Below are 15664 nucleotides of genomic sequence, written 5' to 3' on the forward strand. Positions count from 1 at the left end.
TTTGGTTTTGGGTTTGGTTTTTGAACGAGGGTTGGTTATCCTTGATGGCCAGCAGTTAGTTTGGGTGCGAGTGGTGCTGTTGTTGGTGACTGTATCACGAAGCTTGCCAGTTTTGACCTTTCTCTGCTTGCCTTTGGCGGTTTCTTTCCACGACCCTTCTTCTATGGTCTTCATCTGATCTGCAATATTTATCCATCTCTGCGAACAGGGCTTCCATTCTTTTTGGCTTTTTCCTTGATAGCTTTGAGGCTGTTGGCCTCGGATTAAGCCCCTTGATGCAGATCTCTATAGCCATGCTATCCTCCACATCTGGGGTTTGTGCCTTAAGTTGGACAAATCTTCTCACGTAGCTTGCTAAAAGGCTCTTTATCTTTTTGCACACAATTGAACAAATCCCCCTCATCAGTCATGGCTCTATGAAAGCCTTGAAAGTTTTGTATAAGTTTGGTTTTAAGATCGACCCAGCTGTATACAGATTGCAGCAGGAGTAGAGAGTACCAATTTAGTGCTGCACCCTCGCACGCTATAATGAATGACTTTTCCAATACTACATCATCTCCCCCTGCCGAGGCTATGGCTGTTTCATAACTCATGAGGAACTAGCGGGGATCTGTTTGTCCATTGAATTTTGGTAGTGCAACTGCCTTGTAGGTTGTGGGCCATGGGGCTTTTTGCAGGCCTAAGGACAATTGGGAGATTTTGTCGGTAGTTGTGTATGCGCTCATTGTCACTCTGGTGTTGTGCCCAACGAGGCTAGGATTCGGGTATATGATGGGTGTGTCATTGGTGTTGAAGGTTTGAAGTGGTGGCTGCTGCGGCTGTTGCGGTGTGTTACACAAGTATTCCAATTCGTTCAACTCTTGCTGCAACTCTGCCAGCTGCCTTTTGGCCTCATTTAGCCTCACTAGCTTGTTGGTTGCTAGTCTTTGAGCCTGAAGCTCTTGAGCAAATTTTTCTTTTTCTTTTTTAATGCCTCTAGCTGCTTGAGTGCGGAGGCCAACTCTTCTTCTATTTCACTAAGGGGTTCATCTTGCGTGCTTGTTTGCTGCAGAGTTTGGTTCGAGGTCCCCGCCTCAACCATGCCTTTCTGTGATCTTGTTCTTAAATTAGCCTCGATTCTTTTAAACTTTTTCTGCCTTCTCCGTGTTAACTTGTTCGACTGAGACAAGCTGCCTTTCTTGTCCAGCCTCATCTTCGATGGTTCTCTTCTTCTTTTGAGGTGGCATCATGGGTTTCTTAGTGGCTCAGAATACCTGCTGTTACCATGGCACTTCAGCAACCCCACCCAACCCCACGCGCAAGTCAAAATTTGAGGACCATATGTACAATACGTGTGCAAACAAAACCATAATTTCACTAGTATTGAGGGATTTTAGTTATTTCTTCTAAAAAATCTCTTGGGAAATCGTATTTTTGTAGTACAACATATATAGAAAATAAGTATTACTCCCAAATAAACTGCCCTTTTCTTTAGTATTCTTGGTTTTTGTTATTATTTTATTTAATCTTACGATTTATATATGCATAAAAAAGTAATTTAGTATCTTCAAATATGGAAACGTGGTCTTAGGAAATTGTCTAATATATACTAGTTTACCTGCAATCCACTGGCTTGCACATTATATTTCATCATACGGAAATGTCTGGCATTGTGAACGGAAGCAATTTCATCTGTCTGCAACCCGGCATAGCATGTGACACCCAGAGCTCCTGACACAAGCGCGTGAGCACCTTCTCCGACATGCGCACATGATGACCGCATGCACCCATATTATACATAGTTTATTATATTTTTGGCTGGGATATGATAATCATTAATTATTACTTGTAAAGATTGGAAACGTTACAAACGATTGTAGAAAAAATGCGAGTCACCAGGAAGGTAGGTAGTAGAGCATGCCGTCAGTGTCTTTCCTGTGACCTGTGTTCGTGGTGCACATGGCAGAATGCACAGTCTATACATAGGAACCAGAAGTTGGCTTCGAAACCAAATCACTCATTAGTCCTTCGGTACTGCAGTGAACGCTATCTAGCTAGCTAATTTCCCCTTGAAATCAGTGGCCATGGGTAGCCTTCCACTTGAAGCCATGATGCCACTGAACCCCGATTCATTCGCTGGGGAGTCCAGTGCCGTGGTCGACTTCCTCGCCGACTACTACCGCAACGTCGATAAGTATCCGGTCATGGCCAACACCCAGCCAGGGACCATCCGTAAGCTTCTTCCGGAGGCAGCCCCGGAGTTGGGCGACTCCATGGATCGCATACTGGATGATGTGCAGCGGGATATCCTCCCCGGCCTCACACATTGGCAGAGCCCTAGCTTCTTTGCCTATTTCCCGGCGAATGCAAGCACCGCAGGGTTCGCCGGGGAGATGTTGTCGGCTGGTCTCAACGTCGTCCCGTTCGTCTGGACGGCGTCACCGGTGGCCACTGAGCTGGAGCAGGTCGTGGTTGACTGGATGGCTAGCCTCCTCGGCCTACCGGAGCGCTTCCACTTCAAGGGAGGAGGAGGCGGTGTCCTGCATGGGAGCACGTGCGAGGCGGTGGTGTGCACTCTCGCTGCCGCGCGCGACCGTGCACTCAGCAAGCTCGGACATGAGGGCATCCTCAAGCTTGTCGTGTATGCCTCGGACCAGACCCACGCAACCTTCCAGAAGGGCGCGAGCATCGTCGGCATCCCTCCAGCAAACTTCCGCATCCTGCGGACTTCGGCAAACTCGGGATACGGCCTGACCGCCACCATCGTCCAAAGAGCAATCGAGGAAGACGTCGCCCGCGGGCTGGTTCCCCTTTACGTCTGCGCCACCGTCGGCACTACTGGTCTGGGGGCCATTGACCGAGTGCGCGAGCTCGGCCATGTTGCCCGGCGTTATGGTAATTCATTCAACCTCCCTCTCTTATACGCTAATCACCCATACGGTGACACTAAATACGTAGAAATGGAATGCGCTATGCGGTCACAGGTCACGATTTCATGCTCACTTAACAATCAACAATCAGTTCCTATAACCATCTGACAAGAATACATGTTTTACAGGAACCTGGCTGCACATCGACGCAGCCTACGCCGGAAGCGCAGCCATTTGCCCGGAGTTCCAAGGTCACCTCGACGGCGCCGAGCTCGCGGACTCGCTGAGCATGAACCCACATAAGTGGTTCCTCACCAACATGGACTGCTGCTGCCTCTGGGTGGCGAACCCTACCACCATGACCGACGCACTGTCCACTGACCCGGAGTACCTCAAGAATGTCGGCACCACGTCTAAGATGGCGGAAACGGTCGACTACAAGGACTGGCAGATCGCGCTGTCACGCCGCTTCCGTGCCATCAAACTCTGGGTGGTGCTACGGCGCTATGGAGCGGCGGGAATGCGCGCGCACATACGGAGGCACATCCAGATGGCAGAGTGGTTCGAGCACGTCGTGGCGGCGGACGAGCGGTTTGAGGTCGTGGTGCCAAGGAACTTCTCCTTGGTGTGCTTCCGCCTCCGCCCGCGGTTCATGGCGGATAAAGCTGTGGAGGCCCTGAACTGCGACCTCCTCGCAGCGGTGAATGCAAGCGGCCGGGCGTTCATGACGCACTTCGTCGTGGACGACAAGTTTGTGATCCGCCTAGCCGTGGGTGGGTCAATGACAGAGATGCGGCACGTCCGGGCCGCGTGGGAGCTTCTCAAGGAGAAGGCCAACGACTTGATCGCCACCGGTTGTTAGTTATTGCTCATTGCTAGTGCTATACCATGCATGGCCAGCAACAGAAGCTGAGCATTCTATTATTGCTTCCATTCGTAGTTAGAGCACACCATGAATGCAATAGTCAATCCATCTGAACCATGAACATTCACTATGACCATGTATGCGACACAATATACATAAGTGCTACTGCCGATATTGGATTCTATTTCTGGAGAAGCGGCTGCTTCTACGGAGCAGGCCGATTGAATTTTAAGTATGTTATGATACTTGTAAAAAATCGATGCTAGGCATGGATTCCTGGAAGGGGCCCGTCACAACTCACAATGGAAGGGACCCGTCATAACCAAGCTCGTTAATACAAAAGAAACGTCACGCGAAACAAATGGACGCTAAGCCACACACCTGAAGAAATTTTACCCGAAATTTGCAACACGTCAAGAATGGTTATCACTCAACCGTCTCACATCTCTTTTGTTTAAGGAAACCAGGCTCGTTACTACAAAATGAACACCAAGATGATAGAGCTCTTTTACGATCCACAATACTACTACTTAGTAGTATATAGTATATATATAAGATCTAACTGTTCATTATTATGGATAATTTAGTAATTATTACAATGTAAAAAGTGATATTTCAAATAGAATGGTCTTTTAAATTTTCTGCTAGTATCAAAAATAAAATTATAGTGGTGCCATTTGTGTTTTCTTACCATGATACCCTTATACTACCTATACTACTCGTGTATACTACCCATACCACAGGCGTAGGTTTCAGTAGTATCTAATTAATCTTGACCGTCGGATATGTTTATACTAGTCATTTTCGAACACAAGTATAGTCTAGTGTTGTGTTCCGTAAAAGAGCTCATATAATATATTATAAAACTTATTTGTGAAAGCTAAAGGCAACAACAGGGGATAAATTCCAGAATAGGTAAGAACAGAAATTTAAAAGGGCAAAATTTGTTGATGCATGGAAATGCATAGAATACTTATTGGAGCGAAGGCCCTTTTAGGTCCATGGGCTATTTATGCCCCTCCACTCGCCCATTCAGAGTTGCTGGAGTGTCCATACATCTATTGAAGACCAAGGCTCATCAAGTGACCAATGGAGAAACCACACATCCACTGTGATAATTTTAGAGCATCCAGGTGACGATATTCAATGCGCTCAAATGGTGGTATTCAACTTAGAAAAAATAGTAGCACCAGAAGATCTCAGAGTCATCGGAGCAACCATCGAAGCAATTGGTACAACTGAGAAGTAAGCTTGAGTTGCAGCAAGCACTAGATGATCCGACGGGGTCCTTTTCACAAGCGTCGGAGCAATTCGTAAAGAAGACGGAGAAAGACCTATAGCACAAGATATTCCGATGGCTATAAGATGAAGGAATCGGACCAAGCATATTTACTTTGAAAACGTCAAGAGAGTTTTTAGGAAAAACTCCTTCAGCACCGGATGATCCGACGTTACGTCGGATGAATTTAGGTAGAGGTCCAACGGCTATATACGTCAGCAGGGGGCGTGTCACACCCGATTTTAAGGACAAAACCGAGTGCTTTCAATACATGTGCGCAAGGAACAAGTTACACACATGTACGACATAAGTGAATAACAAAGGCAGTGCCAAAGTGAATAAAGAGAGTATTAAACTTTATTACATGACCGAAAGTCTTAATAAAATACAAGCCTAACTTATTACGCAGCGGATTCCGAAGACGACGATGACACCACAGGTAGCTGACTGAAGAACCGTACACCTAGAACTCCTCAAACTCGTGCAGGTACTCCTCCAGATTATCTTGGTCTGAACAGCGATTTTGCAAGGGTGAGTACACTTATGGTTGGTACTCAACAAGTCGTGGGGAATAGTGTAGTGTAAGGCCAACCAAGGTATGGCTAAGGCGAAATAGCATCAGCTTTTAATTAGCTTGGTCGAATTTTATTAGCAATTAACTAAGTATAAGTTTATACCACCCCAAATTAAACATGAACATAAATAAAGTAAACAACATATGCGCGGTATGACAACAATTTAAGTCCATCTTTCGTTAGTATTATCATGTGAGGGTCCAGGCCGCTCTTAACCGTGAGCACGGCTGATCGATCAATTTTACACTCTGCAGAGGTCGTACATCTTTACCCAGAAGTCGCGTAAAAGTTCAAAAGAACTTTGGACCCAACCATGCGGTGTTTGCAAGGCACCATACCACACTTCTGAGGTGTGATTGCATAGGGACGCTACGAGGCCTTTACAAAGATTCATTAGTCAGTGGTAACCCGCTAAGGTTTCGGTGTCTGGCGTGCACAACCTATCACAGGACAATGATGCAATGACTCAGTCCCCCCTCTTGCCTCGTCACGAGTAAGGTTTCTAATTATTTAGCCAAGACCAGAGCCAATTAGTCTTGTGGTAGCACTATTTTCCTGGGTGGCTCTCCATATTCCGATTAAACGTTTATGATCTTGTATTAATGAAAGGTATAACATAAGTAAAGCAAGATTAATCATTGAGTTCAGTTAAACCAACTTATCCCAAGTAGGAACTAAGGATGAGCTACCAAACATAAAAGTACACCCGGTTGGTCAAGGCAAAGGTAAATTCAATCTAGGCAAACCTTAATTGGGACCCATCAATTTAATCTTAACAAGGGCATAGCATAATTGTTGAGTACGAGAAAGTAAAAGTGTATAGGACTAAGAAGTAGTGATCAAGGACACCACTTGCCTTCCTGGCCTTACTCTTGCTGTTCGTACTCCTCGAAGGCTTGATCTTCAAATCCCCCAAATTGCTAAACGTCTATACGCGTCACACGAGCACAAACAAGCAAACAAGGGCACAAAGTAAGAAAACAGTACACCAATCACAACTAAACAGAGAAAACAAGCTTGAAAAACTAATCTACACTTTAAAACAAACACGTGGATATAAAGAACGCGAAAAACGGAGTTAAGATGCAAAAGATATGATTAAAACAAGATCCAGGGGCTTTTCTGCGAGAAAAACAAAACTTCTAGGGTCGAACTGCGAAAAACCGAGGGCTTGTACATGATTATGCCTATAAACCGAAGGTTTAACCCTCAAAAATGCAACTTAGGATGGCTGGTTGATTTAGAGAAACTCAGGGTCTAAACCAAAAGAAAACAGGACCAAAACACAATTATTTTTGAACTAGATTGGACTGCGGGTTGATTTGCGGAAAAGGCGAGCGCTTCAGTGCAAAAGAGGTGCCGCGCGACGCGATTGGGTACACGATCCGGTTGACTCGCTGCGGGCCGTCGGATTTGGATCCAACAGTCTCGGTCGTAGACGACACCCAAGCGGCGGCGGACCAGGCGGTGGGCGGCGACGAGCGGCGGCGGTTCGCTGGAATTGGCCGATACGGCGCTCCGGGGCTCGGTTTCGCGCGCGGAAAACACCAGAAGCATGAGAAAAGCAAGGCGATCCCTTTTCGGCGGTTCACGGTGATCGAGGCTCACCGGAAGGCGGTGCTTGGCGGCGGAGAGAGGGTGGCGGCACTTGCTGGGGTTTCAGGGGCGCTGTTGCGGGGTGCTCGAGGTGGGGGGAGGGCGGCTTATATAGGGGCGGAGTCGGGGCGCGGTCGGAGTGGAGTCCCGGCCGGAGGACGGGGATGATGGGTAGGTCCCACCCGTCAGACCTGCGGAAGGAGGCCGGTGCCGCTGGGCAGGCCGACGGAGTGGGCCGAGCGAGCGACATGGGCTGGCGAAGGGAAAAAGGGAAAGCGGTAGCTTCGCGGGCTGGAGGAAAAGGCGGAGCGGGCCAGGGGAGCTAGCGGCGCTGGGCTGCAGGGAAATAGGATCCGGGTTGAAAGAGAAAGGAGGAGGAGAAGGATGCAGCCCAGGAGGAGGAAGAGAAAAGAGGAAAAGAAAGATTTTTAAAATTGAAATTGAATTTGAGATTCAATTTTGATTCAAACACAAGCAATCAAAATAAATGCACCAGCATGCAATGCACAAAGAACTCCTATGAAGGTTTAATTTAATTTAGAGAAAATAAAATTAAATGCCTAGAAATTTAAATGACATCCTAATTGAGTAAATTTTAGTGTATTTAAATTCTTTAAAAAATTTGGGTGTTACAGGGCACCAGATGATCCGATGCGTATCTCAAGTGACCATCGGATCATCCAATGCTCACATATTTTACTAGCCGTTGTAGCGAAGGCTCTTTGAGGTCCATGGGCTATTTATGCCCCCTCCAGTCGCCCATTCAGAGTTGCTGGATTGTCCATACATCGATTGAAGACCAAGGCCCATCAAGAACACATCCATGCCACCAAAAGTGCAAAAGCGATAATACAAGGCTTAGCACGAGCTAAGAGATTGATTAGCTCTAGGATAGGCCTAGAGAGAGTAGTGCAAGGTGTTGCTACCTTGTGATTGGTTCAAGGAGTGATTCACTATTGTAAGCATGGGGCGCCGGCGTCTTGGGGTCTTGGTGGCTCTCAGGCAAGTCTTCGACACCCCAGCTCGGTGTGGAGCAGCGTCGACAGCCGGATGCGGGGGACAAGAAGACTCCTTCCTTCGTGGAGCAGCTCCATGGTGGAGATGACGTCAAGGTGATCGAAGGGGGGTAGTAGTGAGCCTTGCGTTTGTGGATAGCTTGTTATCCGGCTTGGCTAGAGCCTTTGTAGCGAGCCCAAGACCTTGACCGGGAGAGACTTGGTGAGCAGGAGCATGTCCTTGGTGGAGCTCCAACGCATGGACTAGGGGTGGTATTTGGCTACCGATACCATGTGATAAATCATCGTGCTGGGTTTGCATCTTTCCTAACCCACTCCTTTACATTTCCGCAGTACATTCTCGGAACTTGAGTGCCTTTAGTTACTTTCCAGAGTAGTACCTTGTTAGGATTGGCTCTAGGTTGCAAAACTCTTTGTGGGTGGGAAGTTTCACTAGATCAACCATAGATGCACATGTAGATAGCATGATCTAGTTTAGGTTTGGAAGCAAGTAGTGGAAGTCATAGGCCAAGGATTTTAAGCTAGCCTAATTCACCCCTCCCCTTCTTAGGGTACGAGCACCGATTCCTTTCAATTTGCTTTAGCACCATGAAGGCAATAGTCATCCATCTGCACCATGATCATAGAGCAATGCAAAACCACGAGAGAAACGAAACGGCTGCTCTTCCTTCATTTTATTCCAATTAGTATGGACGTGGAGGTTACAGGACACACCATGCTAGCTGTAGCGCCGGCAACAGGGAAACAAACCCAAGAAAGCAATGCGGACATTTTATTCTACTTTTTTATGCAGAATATATGGAGGCACCAGCCAGCCCAGCAACAACGACAATGGCGGCTACTTGGTATACTCGATGGCCCAGAAGTTGGCGTAGATGTAGGTGGACTTGACGCTGGTAAACCCGGCGCCCTTGGCGAGCTCCACAAACTCCCTCTCGTACCTCTCCTTGCCGTCGGGGCTGTACGCGAGCAGGCACACGTCGACGCCGATCAACCCCTGCGCGCTGTTTGTGGCATCCGGGTTCACCGGCAGGATGCACTCGACACTGATGAGCTTGCCGTGCGGAGGCAGCGCCTCGTAGCAGTTCTTGAGCAGCTTGGCGCAGTGGTTGTCGCCCCAGCAATTGAGGATCCACTTCATGAGGATGGCGTCGCCGGAGGGCACCTTCTCAAACATGTCGCCTCCCACGTGCTGCACCTGCACGTCGGGGTAGGCCGGCGCCTCGGAGATGACGTGGGGAAGGTCGAAGTTGATCCCTTGAATGGTCGGGTACCTGGAGGTGATGGCATGGATGGTGGAGCCGAGGCCGCCGCCAACGTCGACGAGGGTGCGGACGCCGTCGAAGCCCGTGTAGAGCTCCAAGAGCTTCTTGGTGAGGATGACGGAATGCTGCTTCATGGCCTCATTGAAGACCCCGTTGAAGCGTGCGTCAGTACCGGCGTAGTCGAACCAGGAAGGCGTCCCAAACGCCCTGTTGAATGGGCTGCCACCCTCAAGGACCGCGTCCGTCATGTAGCTCCAGGCGTGCATGAAGAGCTTGTCGTTGCCGAGGAGGTGGAACGGAGCCATGGAGACACCATCCTCGTTGGGGGTGAGCCACTTGCACACTGGCGCGGCGCTGTACTGGCGGCACAGGCTGCCATCCTCGGCCTCCTCCACCACGCAGGACACAACTTTGTAGGACGCCAGCAGTCGCAGCAAGCGATCCACCATGGACGGCGCGGCGGGGTTGGCCTTGGAAGGCAGCTTCGCGGCCACCTCCTTGGGAGTGAGAGCCTTCCCGCTGGCGCCCACAAGGGTCTCGAGCAGGCCCAGCTCAATGGCAGTTCTTAGCGTCATCGGCAGGATGGCCGACGACACTAGCTGCAGAGCGTGCATGCATGTCTCCTCGTCGGCTATGGCCATGTCCGCGGCGGAACCCATCTACCTCCCGGGATTGGAGCTCAACTAACTGATGAAGGTGTGTGTACCTTGTTGTTGTGATTGCTGGTGGCTGAATGATCGATGAGGCGAAAGGGGCCGTTTATATAGAGCTTCGAGCTAGGCTTTGTTCACCAACCTGAAAATCATGCATTCTTTGACAAGTATGGGATTGCTTGTATGGTGTGACGATGACCTGTGAGAGCTAGCAGCTAGCGTGGTAGTGATTGTGTACCCCATGCAAAACCTCCCTCCTAATAAGATCGTGATGCACGAGGCTGAATACAATATTGTTTTGTCTGCAGTCTAATCGATTTGGAATCCGCAAATATAATCAATTCACGACACTGGAGATGGTCGGCGCACGAGGAGTGGCAGTCCTTGTGCCCTTTGAGAATCTGTTTTGCATTAGATCAAGGTTGAGATGGTTTCTTTAACCCTTGAGATTCAGCGCGAGGGTCCACGTGCGTGATGGACATGGCTTCGCTACTGCACAACTATTTTTCAAGAATCAAGATATTCTGCATGGGATGTCCTGCGTCTCTGGTGTCGGTGCAATCTTTCTCCTGTTGAACACATACACTAGCGTCTGATGCCAGAGTGAGGTGGATTGGGTGGATCAAGGCTACGGCGTAGGACATTATCATGGCTCGGGCGGCCGGAGCAAGAACACGAGCTGGCCGATCGTAGAGGGAAGACGCAAGTGGCACTTGCAGAATCTACGTGGCTCCCCTTGGTCATTCTTTGTCTCACCCTATGGGTATCGTGGAGGCACGGCGCCAGGCTGGCGGCACGGTGTAGCCTCAATTCAGGACTTTCCTAGCCAGGGCGTGGCCGAGGGCGATTGGTTGCTCAACCTGATGAGAACTTGGGTGGGTGCTCCTACATGGGAGAGAATAGGGTGACGGATGAGAATGCAGATGAGGGACGGGGCTCAGACGAGGGGTGGGTTGGAGACATGTTTTCACTGTTGAACTCTTAGCGTCAAGATGAGAGGTGAGATGAGATACCGGTAGGACCTGCTCTTACCATGGCACTTCAGCAACCCCACCCCAACCCCGCGCGCAAGTCAAAATTTGAGGACCATCTGTACAATACGTGTGCAAACAAAACCATAATTTTACTAGTATTGAGGGATTTTAGTTATTTCTTCTAAAAAATCTCTTGGGAAATCGTATTTTTGTAGTACAACATATATAGAAAATAAGTATTACTCACAAATAAACTGCCCTTTTCTTTAGTATTCTTGGTTTTTGTTATTATTTTATTTAATCTTAAGATTTATATATGCATAAAAAAGTAATTTAGTATCTTCAAATATGGAAACGTGGTCTTAGGAATAGGGCTCATATTTTATTCTTGAGCATGCCTAGTGGAAAAATACTATCTAAAAAACTGCAAAGAAATTTCATCATACGGAAATGTCTGAGATTGTGAACGGAAGCAATTTCATCTGTCTGCAACCCTGCATAGCATGTGACAGCCCGGGCTGCGTGCCAAGAAACACCCAGAGCTCCTGACACAACCGCGTGAGCACCTTCTCCGACATGCGCACATGAGGACCGCATGCACCCATATGCAAGGTTCACAAATACGTGCGTGCTTAAACTATATGCGCACGTTACAAACGATTGTAGAAAAAATGCGAGTCACCAGGAAGGTAGGTAGTAGAGCATGCCGTCAGTGTCTTTCCTGTGACCTGTGTTCGTGGTGCACATGGCAGAATGCACAGTCTATACATAGGAACCAGAAGTTGGCTTCGAAACCAAATCACTCATTAGTCCTTCGGTACTGCAGTGAACGCTATCTAGCAAGCTAATTTCCCCTTGAAATCAGTGGCCATGGGTAGCCTTCCACTTGAAGCCATGATGCCACTGAACCCCGATTCATTCGCTGGGGAGTCCAGTGCCGTGGTCGACTTCCTCGCCGACTACTACCGCAACGTCGATAAGTATCCGGTCATGGCCAACACCCAGCCAGGGACCATCCGTAAGCTTCTTCCGGAGGCAGCCCCGGAGTTGGGCGACTCCATGGATCGCATACTGGATGATGTGCAGCGGGATATCCTCCCCGGCCTCACACATTGGCAGAGCCCTAGCTTCTTTGCCTATTTCCCGGCGAATGCAAGCACCGCAGGGTTCGCCGGGGAGATGTTGTCGGCTGGTCTCAACGTCGTCCCGTTCGTCTGGACGGCGTCACCGGTGGCCACTGAGCTGGAGCAGGTCGTGGTTGACTGGATGGCTAGCCTCCTCGGCCTACCGGAGCGCTTCCACTTCAAGGGAGGAGGAGGCGGTGTCCTGCATGGGAGCACGTGCGAGGCGGTGGTGTGCACTCTCGCTGCTGCGCGCGACCGTGCACTCAGCAAGCTCGGACATGAGGGCATCCTCAAGCTTGTCGTGTATGCCTCGGACCAGACCCACGCAACCTTCCAGAAGGGCGCGAGCATCGTCGGCATCCCTCCAGCAAACTTCCGCATCCTGCGGACTTCGGCAAACTCGGGATACGGCCTGACCGCCACCATCGTCCAAAGAGCAATCGAGGAAGACGTCGCCCGCGGGCTGGTTCCCCTTTACCTCTGCGCCACCGTCGGCACTACTGGTCTGGGGGCCATTGACCGAGTGCGCGAGCTCGGCCATGTTGCCCGGCGTTATGGTAATTCATTCAACCTCCCTCTCTTATACGCTAATCACCCATACGGTGACACTAAATACGTAGAAATGGAATGCGCTATGCGGTCACAAGTCACGATTCATGCTCACTTAACAATCAACAATCAGTTCCTATAACCATCTGACAAGAATACATGTTTTACAGGAACCTGGCTGCACATCGACGCAGCCTACGCCGGAAGCGCAGCCTTTTGCCCGGAGTTCCAAGGTCACCTCGACGGCGCCGAGCTCGCGGACTCGCTGAGCATGAACCCACATAAGTGGTTCCTCACCAACATGGACTGCTGCTGCCTCTGGGTGGCGAACCCTACCACCATGACCGACGCACTGTCCACTGACCCGGAGTACCTCAAGAATGTCGGCACCGCGTCTAAGATGGCGGAAACGGTCGACTACAAGGACTGGCAGATCGCGCTGTCACGCCGCTTCCGTGCCATCAAACTCTGGGTGGTGCTACGGCGCTATGGAGCGGCGGGAATGCGCGCGCACATACGGAGGCACATCCAGATGGCAGAGTGGTTCGAGCACGTCGTGGCGGCGGACGAGCGGTTTGAGGTCGTGGTGCCAAGGAACTTCTCCTTGGTGTGCTTCCGCCTCCGCCCGCGGTTCATGGCGGATAAAGCTGTGGAGGCCCTCAACCGCGACCTCCTCGCAGCGGTGAATGCAAGCGGCCGGGCGTTCATGACGCACTTCGTCGTGGACGACAAGTTTGTGATCCGCCTAGCAGTGGGTGGGTCAATGACAGAGATGCGGCACGTCCGGGCCGCGTGGGAGCTTCTCAAGGAGAAGGTCAACGACTTGATCGCCACCGGTTGTTAGTTATTGCTCATTGCTAGTGCTATACCATGCATGGCCAGCAACAGAAGCTGAGCATTCTATTATTGCTTCCATTCGTAGTTAGAGCACACCATGAATGCAATAGTCAATCCATCTGAACCATGAACATTCACTATGACCATGTATGCGACACAATATACATAAGTGCTAGTGCCGATATTGGATTCTATTTCTGGAGAAGCGGCTGCTTCTACGGAGCAGGCCGATTGAATTTTAAGTATGTTATGATACTTGTAAAAAATCGATGCTAGGCATGGATTCCTGGAAGGGGCCCGTCACAACTCACAATGGAAGGGACCCGTCATAACCAAGCTCGTTAATACAAAAGAAACGTCAGGCGAAACAAATGGACGCTAAGCCACACACCTGAACAAATTTTACCCGAAATTTGCAACACACGTCAAGAATGCTTATCACTCAACCGTCTCACATCTCTTTTGTTTAAGGAAACCAGGCTCGTTCCTACAAAATGAACAGCTCTTTTACGATCCACAATACTACTACTTAGTAGTATATAGTATATATATAAGATCTAACTGTTCATTATTATGGATAATTTAGTAATTATTACAATGTAAAAAGTCATATTTCAAATAGAATGGTCTTTTAAACTTTCTGCTAGTATCAAAAATAAAATTATAGTGGTGCCATTTGTGTTTTCATACCATGATACCCTTATACTACCTATACTACTCATGTATACTACCCATACCACAGGTGTAGGTTTCAGTAGTATGTAATTAATCTTGAGCGTCGGATATGTTTATACTAGTCATTTTCGAACACAAGTATAGTCTAGTGTTGTGTTTCGTAAAAGAGCTCATATAATATGTTATAAAACTTATTTGTGAAAGCTAAAGGCAGCAACTGGGGATAAATTCCAGAATAGGTAAGAACAGAAATTGAAAAGGGCAAAATTTGTTGATGCATGGAAATGCATAGAATACTTATTGGAGCCAAGGCTCTTTTAGGTCCATGGGCTATTTATGCCCTCTCCACTCGCCCATTCAGAGTTGCTGGAGTGTCCATACATCTATTGAACACCAAAGCTCATCAAGTGACGAATGGAGAAACCACACATCCACTGTGATAATTTTAGAGCATCCAGGTGACGATATTCAATGCGCTCAAATGGTGGTATTCAACTTAGAAAAAATAGTAGCACCAGAAGATCTGAGAGTCATCGGAGCAACCATCGGAGCAATTGGTACAACTGAGAAGTCAACTTGAGTTGCAGCAAGCACCAAATGATCCGACGGGGTTGTTTTCACAAGCGTCGGAGCAATTCGCAAACAAGACGTAGAAAGACCTATAGCACCAGATATTCTGATGACTAGAAGATGAAGGCATTGGACCAAGAATATTTACTTTGAAAACATCAAGAGAGTTTTTAGGAAAAACTCCTTCAGCACCGGATGATCCGACTATACGTCGGATGAATTTAGGCAGAGGTGCAACGGCTATATGCGTCAGCAGGGGGCATGTCACACCCGATTTTAAGGATAAAACCGAGTGCTTTCAATACATGTGCGCCAAGAACAAGTTACACACATGTACGACATAAGTGAATAACAAAGGCAGTGCCAAAGCGAATAAAGAGAGTATTAAACTTTATTACATGACCGAAAGTCTCAATAAAACACAAGCCTAACTTATTACGCAGCGGACTCTGAAGATGACGATGACACCACAGGCAGCTGACTGAAGAACCGTACGCCTAGAACTCCTCAAAGTCGTGCAGGTACTCCTCCAGATTATCTTGGTCTGAACAACGGTTTTGCAAGGGTGAGTAAAATTATGGTTGGTACTCAACAAGTCGTGGGGAATAGTGTAGTGTAACGCCAACCAAGGTATGGCTAAGGCTAAACAACATAAGCTTTTAATTAGGTTGGTCAAATTTTATTAGCAATTAACTAAGTATAAGTTTATACCACCCCAAATTAAACATGAACATAAATAAAGTAAACAACATATGTGCGGTATGACAACAATTTAAGTCCATCTTTCGTTAGTATTATCATGTGAGGGTCCAGGCCACTCTTAATCGTGAGCACGGT

At 48.5% G+C, this 15664-nt stretch overlaps 3 protein-coding genes across 3 annotated transcripts; 2 read left to right on the top strand and 1 right to left on the bottom strand.

The window, feature by feature from the left end:
* The first annotated feature begins 1978 nt into the window (after positions 1-1978).
* On the top strand, positions 1979-3902 carry LOC117866231 (phenylacetaldehyde synthase). Its single transcript, XM_034750386.2, has 2 exons — positions 1979-2874; positions 3038-3902. The coding sequence occupies exons 1-2, from the start codon at positions 2064-2066 to the stop codon at positions 3709-3711; spliced, it is 1485 nt and encodes a 494-aa protein (XP_034606277.1). The 5' UTR covers positions 1979-2063; the 3' UTR covers positions 3712-3902.
* A 4924-nt stretch (positions 3903-8826) lies between these two features.
* LOC140223689 (tricetin 3',4',5'-O-trimethyltransferase-like) lies at positions 8827-10275 on the bottom strand. Its single transcript, XM_072295803.1, has one exon. The coding sequence runs from the start codon at positions 10102-10104 to the stop codon at positions 9019-9021; it is 1086 nt and encodes a 361-aa protein (XP_072151904.1). The 5' UTR covers positions 10105-10275; the 3' UTR covers positions 8827-9018.
* A 1579-nt stretch (positions 10276-11854) lies between these two features.
* Positions 11855-13722, top strand: LOC117866386 (tyrosine decarboxylase 1-like). Its single transcript, XM_072295598.1, has 2 exons — positions 11855-12753; positions 12916-13722. The coding sequence occupies exons 1-2, from the start codon at positions 11943-11945 to the stop codon at positions 13587-13589; spliced, it is 1485 nt and encodes a 494-aa protein (XP_072151699.1). The 5' UTR covers positions 11855-11942; the 3' UTR covers positions 13590-13722.
* The last annotated feature ends 1942 nt before the right edge of the window (positions 13723-15664 follow it).

Source organism: Setaria viridis, chromosome 8, assembly GCF_005286985.2.
Source record: "Setaria viridis chromosome 8, Setaria_viridis_v4.0, whole genome shotgun sequence".
Classification (NCBI taxonomy): Eukaryota; Viridiplantae; Streptophyta; class Magnoliopsida; order Poales; family Poaceae; genus Setaria; species Setaria viridis.

What these genes read in the sequence shown, in the direction of transcription:
- LOC140223689 (XM_072295803.1), bottom strand. Translation starts at nt 10,104, where the DNA reads ATGGGTTCCGCCGCGGACATGGCCATAGCCGACGAGGAGACATGCATG.
- LOC117866386 (XM_072295598.1), top strand. Translation starts at nt 11,943, where the DNA reads ATGGGTAGCCTTCCACTTGAAGCCATGATGCCACTGAACCCCGATTCA. An exon ending in CCATGTTGCCCGGCGTTATG is followed by an intron (nt 12,754 to 12,915) that starts GTAATTCATTCA and finishes CATGTTTTACAG; the next exon opens with GAACCTGGCTGCACATCGAC.
- LOC117866231 (XM_034750386.2), top strand. Translation starts at nt 2,064, where the DNA reads ATGGGTAGCCTTCCACTTGAAGCCATGATGCCACTGAACCCCGATTCA. An exon ending in CCATGTTGCCCGGCGTTATG is followed by an intron (nt 2,875 to 3,037) that starts GTAATTCATTCA and finishes CATGTTTTACAG; the next exon opens with GAACCTGGCTGCACATCGAC.